We start from the raw sequence: 17069 nt of genomic DNA, 5'->3' as shown, positions 1-17069 counted from the left end.
CCAGATTTGGCCCCCTGACCTAACGTTGCCTACTCCAGGTCTAGTCCTAGTTACTGCTCAGTCTACAACCCAGACTTGATTTAGTCTTGCATGGTCCAGGTTAAGGTTATTGTGATTATGGTTCAATCGCAGCCCTTCCTGGTACAAGTCGAACACAAATGTGGGATTGTGTTCGACTTGTACCAGGAAGGGCTGCGATTGAACCATAATCACAATATCAATGTTAGTAATTGCAAAATCTGTAATTACCTACAGTAGATCATACACTATAGCTTACAACAAGCAACAAAACAACCTATATTGGGTCATTTGTGTCTAAAAGAAGCTAACCAAGTAGTTAAGAGCTCCACAAACATGTTTTTGGTAAAGAAAGCAGAGCATGTGTCTTAAAGTTACAAACCAAATGCCTCCTGGGACCCATAAATACAAGCCTATTGCAAATGGCTGACTTTATAAAATGCTTAAAGAGACAAAGCTTTGAGGATCGTAGTGAAGTCAATGATTTAAAGGCCCTGTACCTGATTTTGTTGTTGTTGTTTTAAACAATGATAGAGGAAACCACAAAATTACAATGTTAGTTTTGCTGCAAACACATTCCCTACACAATTGTTTATCACAGGGACAAGTTTAAGGCACATTTCCCAACTTTTCAGGGTCACTTTCACAGAAATGCCGCAAAACTTAACTCGCCTATAAGTTCATGAAATTGATATAAATGCTTTTTAATTAGACGCACAATGTTTTCCTGTAAATGTCTTGGTTTTACTAAAGGAGAACAAACACAGTTCTACTACTAGGGAAAAAACATCACATGTAGTGCCTTTTGAAGCGTCACAAACACAACTTTGAGGAATGGCATCTGCACATTGAAACTAGAAGTACAATGTATATGTCGATGTATGTGTACGAAGTTATTAAAAGTATCAGTACTTATTATTGCGGAAAAAGGTTTTGCTATATAGTGCATAAATGAAACGATGACAGTCAGTCAGCTCCATACTTTTGTTATACAATAAGAAGTTACTTCCAGGTCCAAACTGTTGACCGTTCCATCAACACAAACGGCAAAAAAACATTTTTTTCTGCTGAAATAATAACAGATAAAAGGCCAAAAATGTTTTACACCTAATTAGAATAATATAGCTCACAATTTCTCCAGGCAAAACTAAGATTATTTTTATATAAAACATATATAATTTGATAATTAACATCATAAAAGATTTACTAAAAAAAAACTGAGTAAAAGTAATATTTCTGTGTGATCAGATGTTTATAAAGAGCCTGTAGTCGGCGCTACAGCAGGTTAAAATCTGCTAAATCCCATCATAGTGTGACCTGGAAGTGGAGCGATGACATCATCACTTCACAAATAATGGAATAATGAATGTCAGACAGCATTCCATGGACCTAAAGTCGGCAGAAACTGATTTTTATCTGTCTCTAAAAGTTTGAAATGTCCTTGTTGTCCTGCAGTACTTTCAGTTTGTAGGTAGCATAGATGAGTAGTACTAGGTAGCTTTGCAACTGACATTAAAGGAATAAGCCACTGTTTTTCCATACTGAGATATGTTCCTGAGCTTAGACGAGTTGACGTGTACCTGTCTGGTCTTTACGCGTGTGCTCAGTCACGCAAAAAGACCAAGCATGTTGCTAGCATTTAGCCTCTCCTCCTCCTCTCCTCTATGGGGCTAAACGGGGGTGAAGCTACAAGCGACCAAGATCTTCCACGTTTCCCCTTTTTAAATATGGTTACATGAGAAGTTACACAATCCAAATATAGTTTCACAAAATTAAACATATCGATTTTCTAAGTAGATAAAAAGGGGAACTATATTGTAAGGCGTAATAACACCTTAGGAGTGAACATATTACTGCGCGGAAGTTCATCGAAAATACCGAAGTTATGGTCTACAACATGTTCTTCTGCAGTTTTGGCTGAAATTGACCACATTCTTTGGCATCAACTGTCACATTTTGTCTAACAGTCTTTCCTCTGTTTAAGGAACTGTTTCAGAAATATAATATGTGCTGATATTGTTCTGCGTTTGTGGCATTAAAGTCTAGGATTGGGCATTAGATTTGCCCAGTATAGATTTGGGAATTAAAAATGGCCTGCCTCTGTCTGCTAGAACCCTAATCCTTCTCTTCTCCTGTCCATCTCTGTCCGTCAGTCCACTTCACCTCCCCCGCCGTGAGCCCCTCAGCCCCCCATGGACCCGGGATCCTGCGCAGCGCCCAGCAGCGGAGCACCCGGCGGAGCGCCCAGCCTCGGGGGCCTGGAGTCCAGCCTGCCTCACTCGGAGCCGCCCTGCCTCATCGTGGAGGACTCTCAGCCCGACAGCCTGGGGATCGAAGACGACCCGGAGAACAGCTACAGAGCTCTGCTGGCCAAGCGGCTCACCTCTCTGCAACCGCGAGAACCCAGCCCGGTCCTGGTGCGGAGCTGACCGCTGACCCTTCCTCTCTGTGTCACCCTGGGTGTTTTAGACTTAGCAGGGCTCCCTGGTCGTTCCCACGCTCATTCACAAACACCCCCAGCTTAACCACAATTTCTCCACTTTTACTCCCATATAAAAGCCTCTCGACTGGATAGTTTACAGCCTACACGCCTCATTTGAAAGCTAAGGCCTCATTTAGGTTTTTTGTGTGTAATGTTGCTGTGATAGAAAAATGTGACCCAAACGCATCAAAAAGGCTACAAAACACGATGAAAACACAACCATCATAATGAGGAAGAAGCTTAGATGGCTTTTGTGGGTCTTAGCTTTCAAATGAGGCGTTACACCGGCCTTACCTCCAGTCAAGAAGCTTTTAGATTTGGGTAAAGTTGAACTAGAGAAAATGCACTGCACAACAAGCTAGGCTCAGACTCTGCTACATTTGGAAGCTTTTTCAAAGGCATTTTTTAATATCAAATTCTCTCCCTGATTTACTGAGCTCTGAACAACAACAGATTTATTTCAAGTTCAAAATAAGTTTTATTGCTGGTGTCAGTGAACAAGTTTCCCCTACCACTCAAACATGTACAATAGGTTTCCCTCTGGGGCCAGGACTCCCCTGGAAATGAGATTCCTGATCTCAGTGGGACTTTCCTGGTTAAGTAAAGGTCAAATAAAAATAAGTGCAAAAGTCAACTTGTCAACAATTATTTTTCCCCATATTGATCGATCTCGATTTTCAATTCGATTTTGTTTTTTCTGAATAAATCTTGCTGATTCATAAAATTGGAAACCTCTTTTATTCACACCTCAGCTCAAACAAAAACGAATGCTTTCAGCAAGTCTCATTTAACACACACAAGTCTCCCATTGTCTCGTCCAAACTCCCAAACTAACCTGTCCGTTACAAAGTCCTATGACCATTATTGAGATTGACCAAATGACAGATTGTGATTTCAATTTATTGCCCAGCCCTAAAGTCAACTATAAAAGCTATAAAACTATTGCGGCCGGTGTCGGGGTAAAGTATTACAAAAGTAATGACTTTTTTTCAGTAACTAAAGAATATAACATTACTTACACAAAATACGGGAATACATTAGTTATTACATTTCCAGTAACTCATGTTACAAGAGCGTCTACATGGTTTGTTCAGTCTAGTTGGACACTGGTGAGTAAGATCTGCAGTTGTGTGTAGAGAAAGGTCAGGAAAAGGAAATCTTTGACTGAACTTTTGCTCAATGGCATTCTTCCTATTATATATTATATTATATTATACTTTAGAAACGGTAATATGTAATACAAACATATGACATTTTTAAAGCTGTAACTACAAATACAGATTTTATTAATCCCATAGCACCAGTCTATACCACACTACAATGATGACCAAACCTTCTGTTGGTCTGTAAATGCAGAAAATGTCTCTCTCAAAATGGCTGTAGTGAATGTCTTGAAATAGGCCTCTGTCTCTTTAAGAACCTCTGACCCTTTCCGACACGCCCCCTCCACACGCTGTCTGTGGCATCAGTGGGGAGGGGGTTCTGCTGAGGAGCAGTGGTTGGTTACTCGGCTGGTGACGAAAGCTCGGAGGCGTCTCCAGGAGGTGGGGGCGTTCCTAGGAGGACTCAGGCAAACCTGTCCCTAAAATGGCCGCCATCAGAGTTTTTACAGATTACACAAAAATACGTGAATGTGCCAAGGCAACACTTCAGGCATGTTTTTAATGAGGGAATGACATAATAACATGATGTAAAGCTTGAAAAAGTCGAGTTTGCATAATACCCCCCCTTTAAAATTTGAAGTAACTTGCCCAACACTGATTAGGGAGTGCATTCATATAGATTAACATAAAATGTACTAATCACTAATAACTAGTTTAACCTCCTAACCCCCGCCTGAACAGAGCACTTTTTCTCCAGATCGGCTTTACCCAAATCTAAAAGTTTCATGAAAAAAGCAACAAAAGAGCGACAAAAACGTGACAAAAAAATAGATAAAAAAGTGTCACAAATGTGAAAACGCCGCAAAAATGTGACGACAATGCAGTAACCATACAAGGAAAAAGATCAGTTTAGATACGTTTTGTCGGTCAAATGAGACGTTTCACTGGCCTTAAAGGCTGTAAGCTTTTAGATTTGGGTAAAGCTGATATGAAGATCAGAGAGAAAACTAAACTTGGCTCTAACCATTCTTTTTTATATGAAAGATTTAGCCAGTAATCTGCAGTGCAAGTTTCACAGAGATACCTGTGTACTTATTATTTACATAACCAATCATATTTATGGCATGGTTTTAATATTCTGATAAAGTTATCCTCTCGACCCCCTCCTGAACTGAGCACATGTTCTCCAGTTTGGCTTTACCCAAATCAATAAAAGCTTAACAAAAAGGCATCAAAATAGCGATGGAAACGTTACATACTTCTTTATAATGGAATGTTCTTCTATTCCAGGAGCTGATCTCTCCTCCCGTCGGCAGCAGGAGTTCACAGAGCAACAGCCAATCACAGCCTCCCGTTCCAGGTAACAGCCAATCACAGCCTCCCGTTCCAGATTTGCGATTGGGCTTGTTCCTGTGTGGGTGGAGTCTGTGGTATTTACTTGTTAAAGGAGTAACATTTGACTTTATTTTGCAGAAATGAACCCCAGTTTTGAGGAGAGCGAGATTTTAGACGTCTCTGACAAGAGGTGTGTGAAAAAGTATGTTTTTCTAATTTAAGGGAGACATCTACTGCTAAACTGACTTTTTTGAGTTTTAAAGTGATGGTCTGTAAGTTTATATGTTTTACAGATGAATTAGATTGCGTATAATTGAGCACCTGGGCCTGAAATCTGACATAACGCAAGTAATATTAAATCATTTTTTTTTTTCCTAAAGTTAATCCCTTTGTTGATGTCTGCAAATAATCAAACTCCCCGGGCAATCACTTTGACCAATGAGACGAGCTCTCCTGTGAACCGGCCTGTCAGGTCCAATCAGAGACAAGGGGGAGGAGCTGGATCGTTAACTTTAAAGTTTGTCCTTGCTCTCCTCTTTGTACAGATTAAGAGTGGTTTTCTGGTTCAGTCAGGACAGGGGGAGGGTCGGACTCGCTTACTCTCACAGTCTCACAGACTTCACTTTAAACCGTGTTGTACATAACGTTGTTCTTAGATGAAAAACAGACCTGGTGCTCATTTGTAAAGGTCACGTACAAACAAAATAAGGCCAAATGGTTTGTGCAGGTGGCTCTTTTCTAAACTGTGACTAACGTGTTCTGTGTGTGTCTCCTGCAGGACGGACTCTAGAGGAGAATCTCAGTGTCTGACACATGAAGGTGACGCCCACTGTATAATTAAAGCTACACTGCGGCACATTGGGGGTGGGAGAGCGTCCTCTGCTCCAAATGGTTTGCCATGGACAATGCTGTTTCTGTGCCAGGTTTTCAAAAATAATGCTCATATTCTGCCATGGAAATTAAAAAGGAGAAGCCTATTTTTCCTATAGCCATTAGCATTAGAAAATGTTGAAGGCCGTCTGTCATTTTGACGGATTGAAAATCAGGCCGTACTGAAAGTCCAAGAGCTCCGCTCTGTCTCTGACACTCTGGACTCTCGTTAAAGCGTAGCTACATCACTGTGAAACGCCTTGTGGTTTTGCTTACTGCCGCGATTTATCCAACACGATGCACATCACAGCTGAGAGAGCTGTTACTTGGATAATCCAGGAACGACAGAGGAGAGCAGTTCCGTCAAGTTTCTGCTTTTTGTGGGTCCAATGGCCACTACACTGAATCTTCTGTTAATGACAAAGAAACCACAGAAATGATATAAAAGTCACGAAGGTCTGAGGAGAGGCCGCTCACAGGAAAGACACGGGCTCTAAAGGAAGATTTTACCAAGACAACACACAACATGAAATATATGATTTATAGTCTATTCTAATTATGGGGCAAATGTTCCGCAGTGTGGCTTTAACATTGTAACAGGAGTTCTCTTGGCTGGTTTAACTCCTCACTGCCCCGTGTGAACCCACAGAAGGAGCGTCCCAGTTCGGCTTCTTGGAGCTGAGCCAGAGCCAGGACTTGGGGTCAGAACCGGCCCAGGACAAGAGGGGGACCAGACCAGGTACCACAAACACAAGCTTGTAATTTGAGTCATTTTTGGTAGTTGAGGGTTGGTTTTGATCTTTCGTCTGTCCTCTGTATCTGACCTTGTGCAGTTTCAGACGAGCCCAGTGGGTCTTTCCCTAAACCCCAGCCCAGACCGGGTCCCCACGTCTCAGTGGACGTCCTGCTGCACTCCCAGAACCAGGAGCACGATGAGATGCTGTCGTCACAGGAGGATCTCTTTGACAAGAAAGGTCAGATATTTATGAAACATTCGAGGATGAGCGAATTTAAAGTGGTCATTGTTGAGATTTGGTCTTGGTTTTAATGTCCGAGTAATGTCTCAAACCAAACACTCCCTTCTATGATGTTTACTTGATCACGCACCATCCTTTTCCAGGAAGTCACTCCAGAAAATATTGTACATTTCATCCATTTTTATGCATAAAAAAAAGAAAGACAAGAAAACGTGCAATATTTTTTCCCCTCATATTTAAATCCGTAATCTACATCGAAAGTTTGAAATGTATTTCTTTGAATTATAATTTTTTCCTCATACCTGCAGTGTCTCGCCTTAAACTGACTTTTAATCTTTGCCAATTGTTACAAACCCTTAAATTAAAATAAATTGATAAAGTGTTCTGGGAGTGTGATCAATCCCAGTAACATTATTTCAGAATCTGTACCAATGTGAAAGAATGTGTTCCTTGTAGTAAATTTCTGATCAAACGGTAAAGGGCCTTGTAGAGCGGTGGGAGGGACCGCTAACCGTCATCTATCTCTTCTCTGTGCTGCGTTCAGGTCCAGCCCCAGACCCCGTCCTCCCCAGCTGCACCCCGTCTCGTCTGGCTCTGCTGCATCTGTCGGGAAGCGTTCAGGGGACTCTCGTCAACAACAGTCTCTCACAGTAAGGCTTCAAATGAAACTATGCCAAAAGGAAGGTCATAAATGTTGTGAGAAAGCAGTGCGTTTGGCTTACGTTCTTCAAAATTAGAAATATACACACACCCCTTTCACACCTTTCCCTCTGGTTGTCTGTGTCTGCAGAGGCTCGGTGGACTTTGTGGCTCCGACGCCTGATAATTTCACTCCGATGATCGTGCCCAGCTCCCCCACAGAGCTGCCTTCGCACAGTACTGTACACCTTTATTATCATTCCATTATTATGTGTAAAAGACATGTACAAATGTTCATAAACCCGTGTGTTCGTGTGTTGCAGCAGATGAACCCATGGACGCCTCTCTTCCTCCCACCGGCCAATCAGAGCGCAGAGAGCCCGGCCCCGCCTCCTCCACACCTGTGTCCCAGAACACACCTGGGTTTGAGCCGGAGCGCCCCCTGTCTGTGCCCTCGCAACCCGACTTCTCTCACGTACGTCAGACGGACTTTCACGTCACTGCAGATGAAAGAGTTTTGCAGTAACACAACGACAGTTACATAACTACAGTTCTGTGTTCTGAATCCATCACTGCGCATGTGTGAAGGGAATCCATCAGTGCCCCGCTCTGGAGGAATCACAGAGAACCGGGGTTAAATTAATAATACCAGTGCTTTCCCTACCATTATTTTGACTGCCCCCGTCATCAGCGCCTCACCCCCCTTCCCCCCGTATACGATAGCCGTTAGCCGATAGCAGTTTTCAAAGCATCCCCTTATTTGTCCTCCGCCACATCTCCTCACTGCTGTCGCTGCCACGGCAACCGAGAGCACACAGTTACGCACACACACAGAAGAAGAGGGAGAGATAGATGAGCTCGTCTGAGACTTACGGGACATCGGGCTGTAGACGCCACAGATGAAAAGGATAAGAGCTTTAACCCACTTTTCTTTGCCGTGTTGTTGTTAGTGCCATGCTACGGAATGCTAGGCTATGCTACATCGGAGTTCATCCAAGACGCAAAGCAAATATGATTTACTCAAGCAACAGAGAAGTGTTTATGCTGCTGTAGGTGAGCGTCCAGACTCCAGTCCAATGGCCGCTTTATGACCACGACACTGGGGGCCGCCATTGCTCCGCCATTGCTCCGCCATTGCTCCGCCATTGCTCCGCCATTGCTCCGCCATTGCTGTAGTACCTCCATATCGCCACTAGGCCCCCATTGAAAAGCATTGGAGTCTAGACACCTTAAAAACAACTTTAACACCTGGTTTCAATTTTTTCAACACTAGACAAGGCTAGATATTCCTCCTGAGATAACGCTGGGTTAATCACAATATGTGAAACCAGGCTGGTTTTTGTAAAAAGACTGTTAGCATTGGAGCAGCGCGAGCTACACGTCACGCAAGGGCCGAGTCTACGGTGAAAATCCCGCCCGTATGTCCTTTTTAGGAACATGCTTCGTCAGAGCTGGGGAGGGGTAGTCTGTAAATCCACCATGAATTCCCCCACGACCGTGGCCATTATGGTAAACGGGGAGGAGTGAGCATAAGGCGTCTATGTCTATGCTCCAGTCGCAATCAGCTGTAGTGGGCATGCATCACTCTACCGCGCTTATACAATTACACCAGTATAACGCGATATGATGGGGCCCAGTCCTAGTTCTCATTACCTCCGTCTCTTTTCAGGACGTGTTCGCCCCGACCCAAAGCCAGGGCAACTCCTCTCAGAGCCTCAAAGCTCCTTCAGCCTCTGCCGCCTTCAGCGAGTCCTCCTTAAACTTATGCATCAACACCGAGCCGCGAGACGATGATGAGGAGGCCACGCAAATCGAGCAAATGGAAGACGAAACGAGTCCGCACAAAGCTGCAATGAATTCTCAAAACTCCCAACTAAAGAGCAGTCAAGAGGGCGGTTCGCAACGTGTCGCGAATCAGGCGGAGAAGCTAACTGTCGGAAGTCAAAATAGCCTCAGAATGTCGAAAAATAGTCCAGAAACGCCAAAGCAAGGGCCAAATTCTAACCGCAACAGCCAGGAATGTCTCATGTTGAATGTAAAGGATGCACACAAAGGGAACAAGTTAAGTCAAGAAAGTGGTAAAGCTAACAGCCAACCTACCGGATCCGTAACAAGTGCAATTGCAAATGAAAAGGCAGCTTTAGGTGCGTCACAAGCTAAAACAATGAGCCAAGGGAACGCTAAAGCTAACAGCCAACCTGCCGGATCGGTAACAGACGTGACTGCCAATAAAGAAGTTTTAAGTGCGTCCCAGACTAAAAGAATGAGCCAAGGAACTGCTAAAGCTAATAGCCAACCCACTGGATCTGTACAAGAAGCTGTATCTGGATCACAGAGTGATGTTTTGAATGTAGTTAATGATAAGAAAGCTAGAAATTTGAGCCAAGGAAGCGCTAAAGCTAACAGTCAGCCTACTGGCTCTGTAACAGACATGACTGCAGAGCACCAAGCAGTTTTAAGCGTGTCCCAGGCAAAAATAATGAATGTAGATCATGAGAAAATAAGCCAAGGGGGTGCTGAAGCTAACAGCCAACCTACCGGATCTGTAACAGATGCAGAGCACCACGCAGTTTTAGGTTCATCCCAGGCGAAAACAATGAATGTAGATAATGAGAAAGTAAGCCAAAGGAGTGCTAAAGCTAACAGCCAACCTACCGGATCCGTAACAGATGCAGAGCACCATGCAGTTTTAGGTTCATCCCAGGCGAAAACAATGAATGTAGATAATGAGAAAGTAAGCCAAAGGAGTGCTAAAGCTAACAGCCAACCTACCGGATCCGTAACAAACGCAATTGCAATGGAAAAAGCAGCTTTAGGTGCGTCGCAAGCTAAAAGAATGAGCCATGGGAGCGCTAAAGCTAACAGCCAGCCTACCGGATCTGTAGCGGAGGAAGTTCGAACGTCCCATAGCAAAAAGCTGAGTGCAAACAGTGAGAATGCGGTTCAGAACACGGTTGGAAGGAGCAGAGCCATTGGAGGAGCGGCGTCGGGGACTGAGAGGGAGGCGAGTCTGGGGCTAGCGCTGACCCAAAGTCAGATGTCAACTCCTGGAAACGGAGGAGGAGGCGGCAAACTGACCGCCGACGGAAGAGCGAAGGGAGAAGCGCCGGGAGTGAAGAGTCTGGACAGTTCTGGAGGTGAGGCTTTAACCCGGGCTGCTCTTCAGGGCTGTGCTTGTGACTGGAGTAGTGCAACATTTCAGTGCACCTGTTTCAACACCTGTGCACTGAAATGTTGCACTACCATCCATCATCATGCCTTCACTGCAAAATTCTAGTTGGAATTTTATGATTTTTATTTTTTTCATCAGCTGGAATGTAAAACGTTTTTGTTAATTTTAATGCAGTGTTTCTGGGGGGCGTCAAAAGCGGTTGTTGAGATGTTTTTTTGTTGTTGTTTTTTTTCATCTCTTTTTTGCCGCTGTGTTTTTGTCACATTTTTTTAGCGTTTTTGTCATGTTTTCAGCTCTTTTTTGTCGCTTTAAAAAAAAACTGAACTGGAGAAAATGCACTTGGTTAACGTTAAGAGATTACTATTAACTGCCTCCTTCCACGGTCAACCTCCCATGTTCCTCCCGTTCCTGACCGCGCTGCCTGTCGTTCATCCAGAGATTTCCTTCCACTTCACGTTGCCTAAAGAGGGCGAGCTGATTGGTCCGTCGGTCAGCGCCACGCCCCCTCAGATCGGTGCGCTGCAGCAGGCGATGAGACACAGCACTCCTATTGGTCAGTGTCTCTCATTGATGACCTCACGGGCTATGGAGGCTTACATTTCTAACGGCCTCTCTTTCCGATCATAGAAGTCCTCTCGCTCTCCCAGAACTCCGACGTCTCTGCGGTGGGCAGCGACATCACGGCCGAGGGCGGGGACGCTGATGGGAAACTGAGTCTGAGGATGAAACTGGTGACTCCGGTGGAAGAGGGCAGCAGTGAGCGCTTCAGCCTGCAGCGTGAGTACTCGCTCCTCTGTGTCTGCATTGTTAGTTTATCGTTTGTCCTTTAGCTGAAGTCATTCAAGTCATTGAATGCCAATTTGTTCCCCTATTAAGGCCTTAAAGTGCATATCAGAATCCGCATCAGAATAGTTTTATTGGCCATTGTTATGAACAGGTTCACAACTCAGGATTTTTTCGATTCAGTCGTTCAACATGAAACACAAAACATATAACACATAACTTAGATAAATAATAAACTATGAAAACTTAAAACGATAAGACTATAAGGGCATGCATAAGAAGATTACATTTAAACGATGATAAAGACAACAATAGTTTGACATGGCATGAATGTAAAGATGTACAAGTGCTTTGAGTGTTAGCAGCAGATGCAGTATGAGTGTGGACATTACACGTAGTGCAATAGAGCAGTGGAAATGAGTCTGACATAGTTATCGGGTCCTGTTATCGTTCATAAGTCTGATGGCAGAGGGGAGAAAACTGTTCATGTGGCGGGAGATATGGGTCTGTATGGACCGTAGCCTCCTGCCTGAGGGGAGAGGGGTGAACAGTCTGTTAGGTGAGAAAGGTCAGCTGTGATCCGAACCACACGCCTCCGGGTCCTGGAGTTGAACAGGTCTTGGAGAGATGGAGCTCACAGCCAATCACCTTCTCAGCAGCAGCACAATGCACTGCCGTGGATACTTGTCCCGGTCTGTAGCGCCGGGGTTCCACCAGTGATGGAGGAGGTGAGGATGGACCACACTGTGATGGAGGAGGAGAGGATGGACTCAATGATGGCTCTGTTGCCACAGGAAGAACATCCTCTGCGGGGCCTTCTTGATGAGGGAGCTGATGGTTGGCTCCCGCTTGAGGTCCTGGGTGATGGTGAAGGAGTCCACGATGGAGATGGGGGTGGGAGAGTCTGTCAGAGCGAGGGGGGATGGTGGGGCTGTGCCTTTCCTGAAGTCCACGATCATCTCCACTGTCTTTGTTGTTGTGGCTGCACCAGGACACCACCTCTCGCCTGTAGGCGGATCACCGTCCGAGATGAGCCTGATGAAGGTGGTTTCATCCGCAAACTTGATCAGTTTTATGGACTGGTGACTGGAGGTGCAGCAGTTTGTGTACAGGGTGAAGAGCCAGGGGGAAAGTACACAGCCCTGAGGAGTGTCTCATCAGTGACACATTAGACACATTATTTGCTAAAACTGATTATTGAGCAGTTTTAGCAACAGTTGTCTGATATTTCTCGCCACGTTGTGATTTCTGACGCATTGGTCAATGTTGACAGCTAGTTTTCTCCTCAACATAGTTTTCAGAGTATAAAAAAGACTAAACTCTCGCGTCACAATGCTTTTTTTTTATCACTATTTGTTGCTAGCGAGCCTCAAGGAAGTAACTGCAACATGGTCTTTCCCACGCCTCTTCATTCACAAACACTGACATGTTCTCTATCCATTATTTAAACTTTGTTGCAGACATATTGGCAGTATTGGCCATTTATTATTCATCTTATTATTATATGAAAACATAAAATGACAGAAAGCTTGCAGTACACTTTCTTAAACTTTCTGCAAAGAATAGTGACATTGCTTAATATTTTTATTGGATATGTTTTGTCAAAAAGTAAAGCTCATTCAGCTGCAGTAGGGTTTCCGCGGGGCGTTAACCCCCACCTGAACTGAGCACATTTTCTCCAGTTTGGCTTTACCCAAATCTAAAAGCTACTTGAAAAAAGTGTCAAAAGAGCGACAAAAACAAGGATAAAAATGCAACACTAAAGCGATGACAAAAAAAAATGATGCCAGTGCGAGAAAAAAGATCTGTTTAGATGAGTTGTCTTAACTTTCAAATGAGGCGTTACTCTGGCTTTTAGGCTGTAGCATTTTAGGTTTGGGTAAAGCTGAACTGGGGAAAATGCACTTGTTTAGAGGTTAAGAGGTTATTAAGCATGTAAAGTCAATATCAAGGCCTTAAATGTAAATAAAAAGCATTCAATTGGATACAAACTGGCATTAAATCTACATTTCTTGGAAAATTATGACATGACAATTTTATACCAAATTAATGGTCTAGAATAGAATATGTTGACTGAATAGAATATATGTTTTGACTGTCTCCTTACAGAGAAGTTTGTCTTGGACAACCAGGGCAGGTACAAACAAAAATTACAGAACAGACAATGAAAAACATGCACATCAAAAAGCGCAAACCATGTAAGCCTAAAGCAGGGGTGGCCAACCAGTCGGAGACCAAGAGCCGAAATTTTCAACCTTGATCCTGTGAAGAGCCACAAAGGCACTTTATTGTGATTAAATAGAATGTGACCGTTTTATTTAATCACAATAAACTATAACTTTATGCCTTTTTCTTTTTTTTTAAATAATTGTGTTAGATTGAATGGTTTTACTCCTCAACAAGATTGAAATACATGTATATTAAATGACATTTTGTGTTTCCTGTTCTGACTGAGACAGAATTAGATTATTATTATTATTTTTATTTTTTTTAATGCTGGGGTGTGTTTGTATGTGGGGCCCTGCCCACTGAGCCTCCTTCTCTGATTCGCCCCTGGCCTGTGCGCTCAGTGCCAGCAGCTCGGTCCTGACTGGACTGCGCAGAGAGAAGGCACTCTAGGCTGCACAAAGTTCATGAACTTGAACCAGGAGCCTCTGGACATCTGAGAGTCTGTTTTAAGTTGCATCTGCTACAGTTACTGTCACATGTGAAAGAAAAGTCATGACTTTGCGTATTTCCGCGTTACGATGTCGCGCTTCGCATCATACGCTTAATAAGAGCTCCGCTTTTTTCCATTTCCTAATTTTGATCTTTTTCTGTGAATATGTCGCCAAATTACATCAAATGAAGAGTAGGCTGATCAGAAACCTGAAAAGCACAGAAGCTAATCTCAGAGCCACGATCTGCCTGCCTGTTGTTAAACCTACATCCCGCTTTGAGTGAGGCTGCACGGGCACCTTTTACACACCGCCTCGAAAAGGAGAGAGATACAGACTCTCATTCATGTAGAGATGGAAACATGGTCTGTAGGACGATGGTTGGATTTTTGGTCAAAGACTGTTACAGTTTATGGGAATTATTTACCAATTATTTTGCAAAGAGCCGCATTGTATTAAATATCTCCAATCATGCAAAGAGCCGCACTCTGATTGGCCAAGAGCCGCATGCGGCTCGAGAGCCGCGGGTTGGCCACCCCTGGCCTAAAGCATCAAATGAGATTACGGTTCCATTTCTTTAATCTCCCATTGTCTAAACATGTTGTTGGGAACTCTCTCCTTCAGGGCCCTCTCTCACTGAAGACGACCCCGGCACTGGCTCCAAAACTACGGCCAAAAGCACCAACAGGTGAGATTCAGGAGTGGGGCTGGGTCTTACCATCTCCACAGCTGACCAGCTGTCATATTTGTGGGATTGTTTTATCACGATCCAAAGCACTTCTGTAACTGTTGACACTTTTCCTGCTACTGTCTGGGAAGGAAACTTTAGCACGATTATAAAAGGACGTGGTAGGTTAAGCGTAAGAATTGTAGAAGCCACGGGTTCCGCTGCCCAAACAGCGCGTAAACTCACCCCAGACCTTCATCCACCCAAAAAACGCTTGGAGTCAGCAGTGTGGGACCACTTTGGGTTTCCAAAAGATGACCAAGGTGTTTTTGTCGTCTGAATCCTGTCATGGGAAAATTTCAGCAAAAGGCGCTGATGTGTCGAATATGAAACAATTTAGAGATAATCCTTCGCTGTAAATGTCCAAATCATGGAAACTTAACAGCACAATTCCCAATAAAGTTTGGCCAAATGTTCGGAAACAGCCTCCACAACTGACTCAGGATGTCAACAAAAAGCAAACGCTCCTGCTTCACCGTACAACAGAAAGGAAAATGAAAGGGCGCATACACACGAGATAATCAGCCCCGTTACTGAACTTTAGATCATTATAATTATAAAGTAGTAAAGTTTACATTGTTTTGAGAGTTATTTATGCCTTTCTTTAACCTCATAACCCCCACCTGAACCTGAACATTTTATCCAGTTTGGTTTTACCCAAATTAAAAAGCTTCTTGAAAAAAAGCATCAAAATAACAACAAAAATGAGAAGAAAACAAGGATGAAAATGCATCACAAAAGCGTCTACAGTTAATTTGCTAAAAAGTTATTTTTATTGTTGTTTATTATTATTACAAAACTAATCCTTTCTTCATGGCCTATTTAGTTAGGTTAGAAACAATATAAATGATAGAAGAGAAATGGCACAATAGACACTTTTCAATTGTCCCCATGATATGTATTGTCATATTGCACAGCCCTATTTGTCATTCTGAAAAAATAAATCTTGATAAAAATCAAAATGGTCAGTGTTTATATTTCAAAAATCGTGATATTCTATTTCTGCCAAATTGCCCAAATTGCCCAGACAAATGTTTTTCAGGTCAGTGCGAAGGTTGGTGGTGGTCAAAGGGTCATACAAAACATAGTACGAGTTTCCCACCACCGGCTTTATGAAATCTCCATTACGTTAAAATATCGCTGATTTCTGTGATATTGGAACTGTTGATGAGAATACAAGTTTGTATTACTTGTTAAACTTGTTACACTGTTGTTTCTGTGTCTGCAGCAGTCCGTCAGTGTTCAGTCGTGTGCGACAGGTTCATAGACGGGAGCCGGACGACTCCCCGCTCAGGTAGAAACTCCCTCTGAATAAAGTGGACGGTCGGAGGGTTGTTTTCTGAAACACGTCTCTGTGCAGAAGTCCTTTGTTCGCGTCGCCTCAGAGGAACTCCGTGGAGTGTAACAGCCTCCCCAACAGCCAATCAGACGCCTCTGTGCAGGACACTGAGCCACGCCCTCAAGCCTCATCGGCGAATGAGAGCAGAGCGAAGAATCCGTCCCATCATGCACCTGGACCGACCAACAGTCACGACAAGGTGCTACGACTTTTCATAAATTCTACACATTTGTCCTGAAGAAAGAGCTCTGATCTGATGTTTTCTATTTGCTCCCAGACTGACACCGAGACCCCGCCGCCCAGGAGAACAGGCCCCGCCCACCGCCGACACGTGCGCACCGTCCAGGAAGTGCGCACCACGGTCACACGCGTCATTACCGACGTTTACTACGAGGACGGGAAGGAAGTGGACCGCACCGTGACCCAGGTCAGATCCAAGTCTGCGCTCAGACCTTTACGCTGCATTCAGGGGGGCTCGGAAACTCCTGACGTCTCTGGAGCGTGGGTCACCTGGTGTCAGCTTCAGTCCTCTTTTGTGACTAAGATGGACTTGGAGCTGGTGTTGAGGGTGTTTGGATCATGTTTGTGCTGCATGGAGTTTGCCCCACACTCTTCATACTAGCGCTCAACAGTCAACATATACTTACTCTCTTTCCTTGAGGCATGGACAGTATTTAACTCATGAGATCCTGCAAAAGCTTAATAACATGTTCATGTAATAAGCCACACTTACACTTCATTTGAATGGGACAATGCCATATTCATGAACCGACAAACAGCTGTAAATCTATCGAGATATCTGGCATGAATACTCGATATTCATATGAAATTTTGTCCATATCGTTCAGCCCTAGTACACATAACAGTACAGTTCAAAACTTGAACAGACCTTTATAGATGCACATTATGAGCAAACATGGACTTTATAAACTGCACTTCACTGTCCCTCCTCACTGTGGAGCACGAC

The 17069-nt window shown here is 43.8% G+C and overlaps 2 protein-coding genes across 5 annotated transcripts in view; one reads left to right on the top strand and one right to left on the bottom strand.

Moving 5' to 3' along the window:
• tp53bp1 (tumor protein p53 binding protein, 1) overlaps positions 1-17069 on the top strand; it is a 40496-nt gene that overhangs the window by 8788 nt on the left and 14639 nt on the right. For 3 of the 4 annotated variants that reach the window (XM_079555092.1, XM_079555089.1, XM_079555090.1), the window contains exons 2-17: positions 2172-2435; positions 4894-4963; positions 5077-5128; positions 5717-5757; positions 6458-6547; positions 6648-6782; positions 7330-7435; positions 7576-7661; positions 7748-7899; positions 9094-10561; positions 11033-11149; positions 11224-11373; positions 14661-14724; positions 15992-16057; positions 16124-16301; positions 16380-16529. In XM_079555092.1, the coding sequence (XP_079411218.1) occupies positions 2211-2435; positions 4894-4963; positions 5077-5128; positions 5717-5757; positions 6458-6547; positions 6648-6782; positions 7330-7435; positions 7576-7661; positions 7748-7899; positions 9094-10561; positions 11033-11149; positions 11224-11373; positions 14661-14724; positions 15992-16057; positions 16124-16301; positions 16380-16529 (3150 nt within the window). In that variant the 5' untranslated portion in view covers positions 2172-2210. The remainder of the gene's footprint in view (positions 1-2171; positions 2436-4893; positions 4964-5076; positions 5129-5716; positions 5758-6457; positions 6548-6647; positions 6783-7329; positions 7436-7575; positions 7662-7747; positions 7900-9093; positions 10562-11032; positions 11150-11223; positions 11374-14660; positions 14725-15991; positions 16058-16123; positions 16302-16379; positions 16530-17069) is intronic. The other variant, XM_079555091.1, reaches the window with a different exon arrangement.
• tubgcp4 (tubulin gamma complex component 4) overlaps positions 5991-17069 on the bottom strand; it is a 58903-nt gene continuing 47824 nt past the window's right edge. Inside the window, exon 20 of the mRNA XM_079555111.1 lies at positions 5991-6001. The gene's annotated coding sequence lies outside the window, so the exon portion shown is untranslated. The remainder of the gene's footprint in view (positions 6002-17069) is intronic.

The sequence above is a fragment of the Gobius niger genome (assembly GCF_951799975.1).
Source record: "Gobius niger genome assembly, chromosome: 4".
NCBI classification, from domain to species: Eukaryota; Metazoa; Chordata; class Actinopteri; order Gobiiformes; family Gobiidae; genus Gobius; species Gobius niger.
The sequence above is the reverse complement of the archived record's forward strand: the minus strand, read 5'-3'. Positions and strand labels throughout refer to the sequence as shown.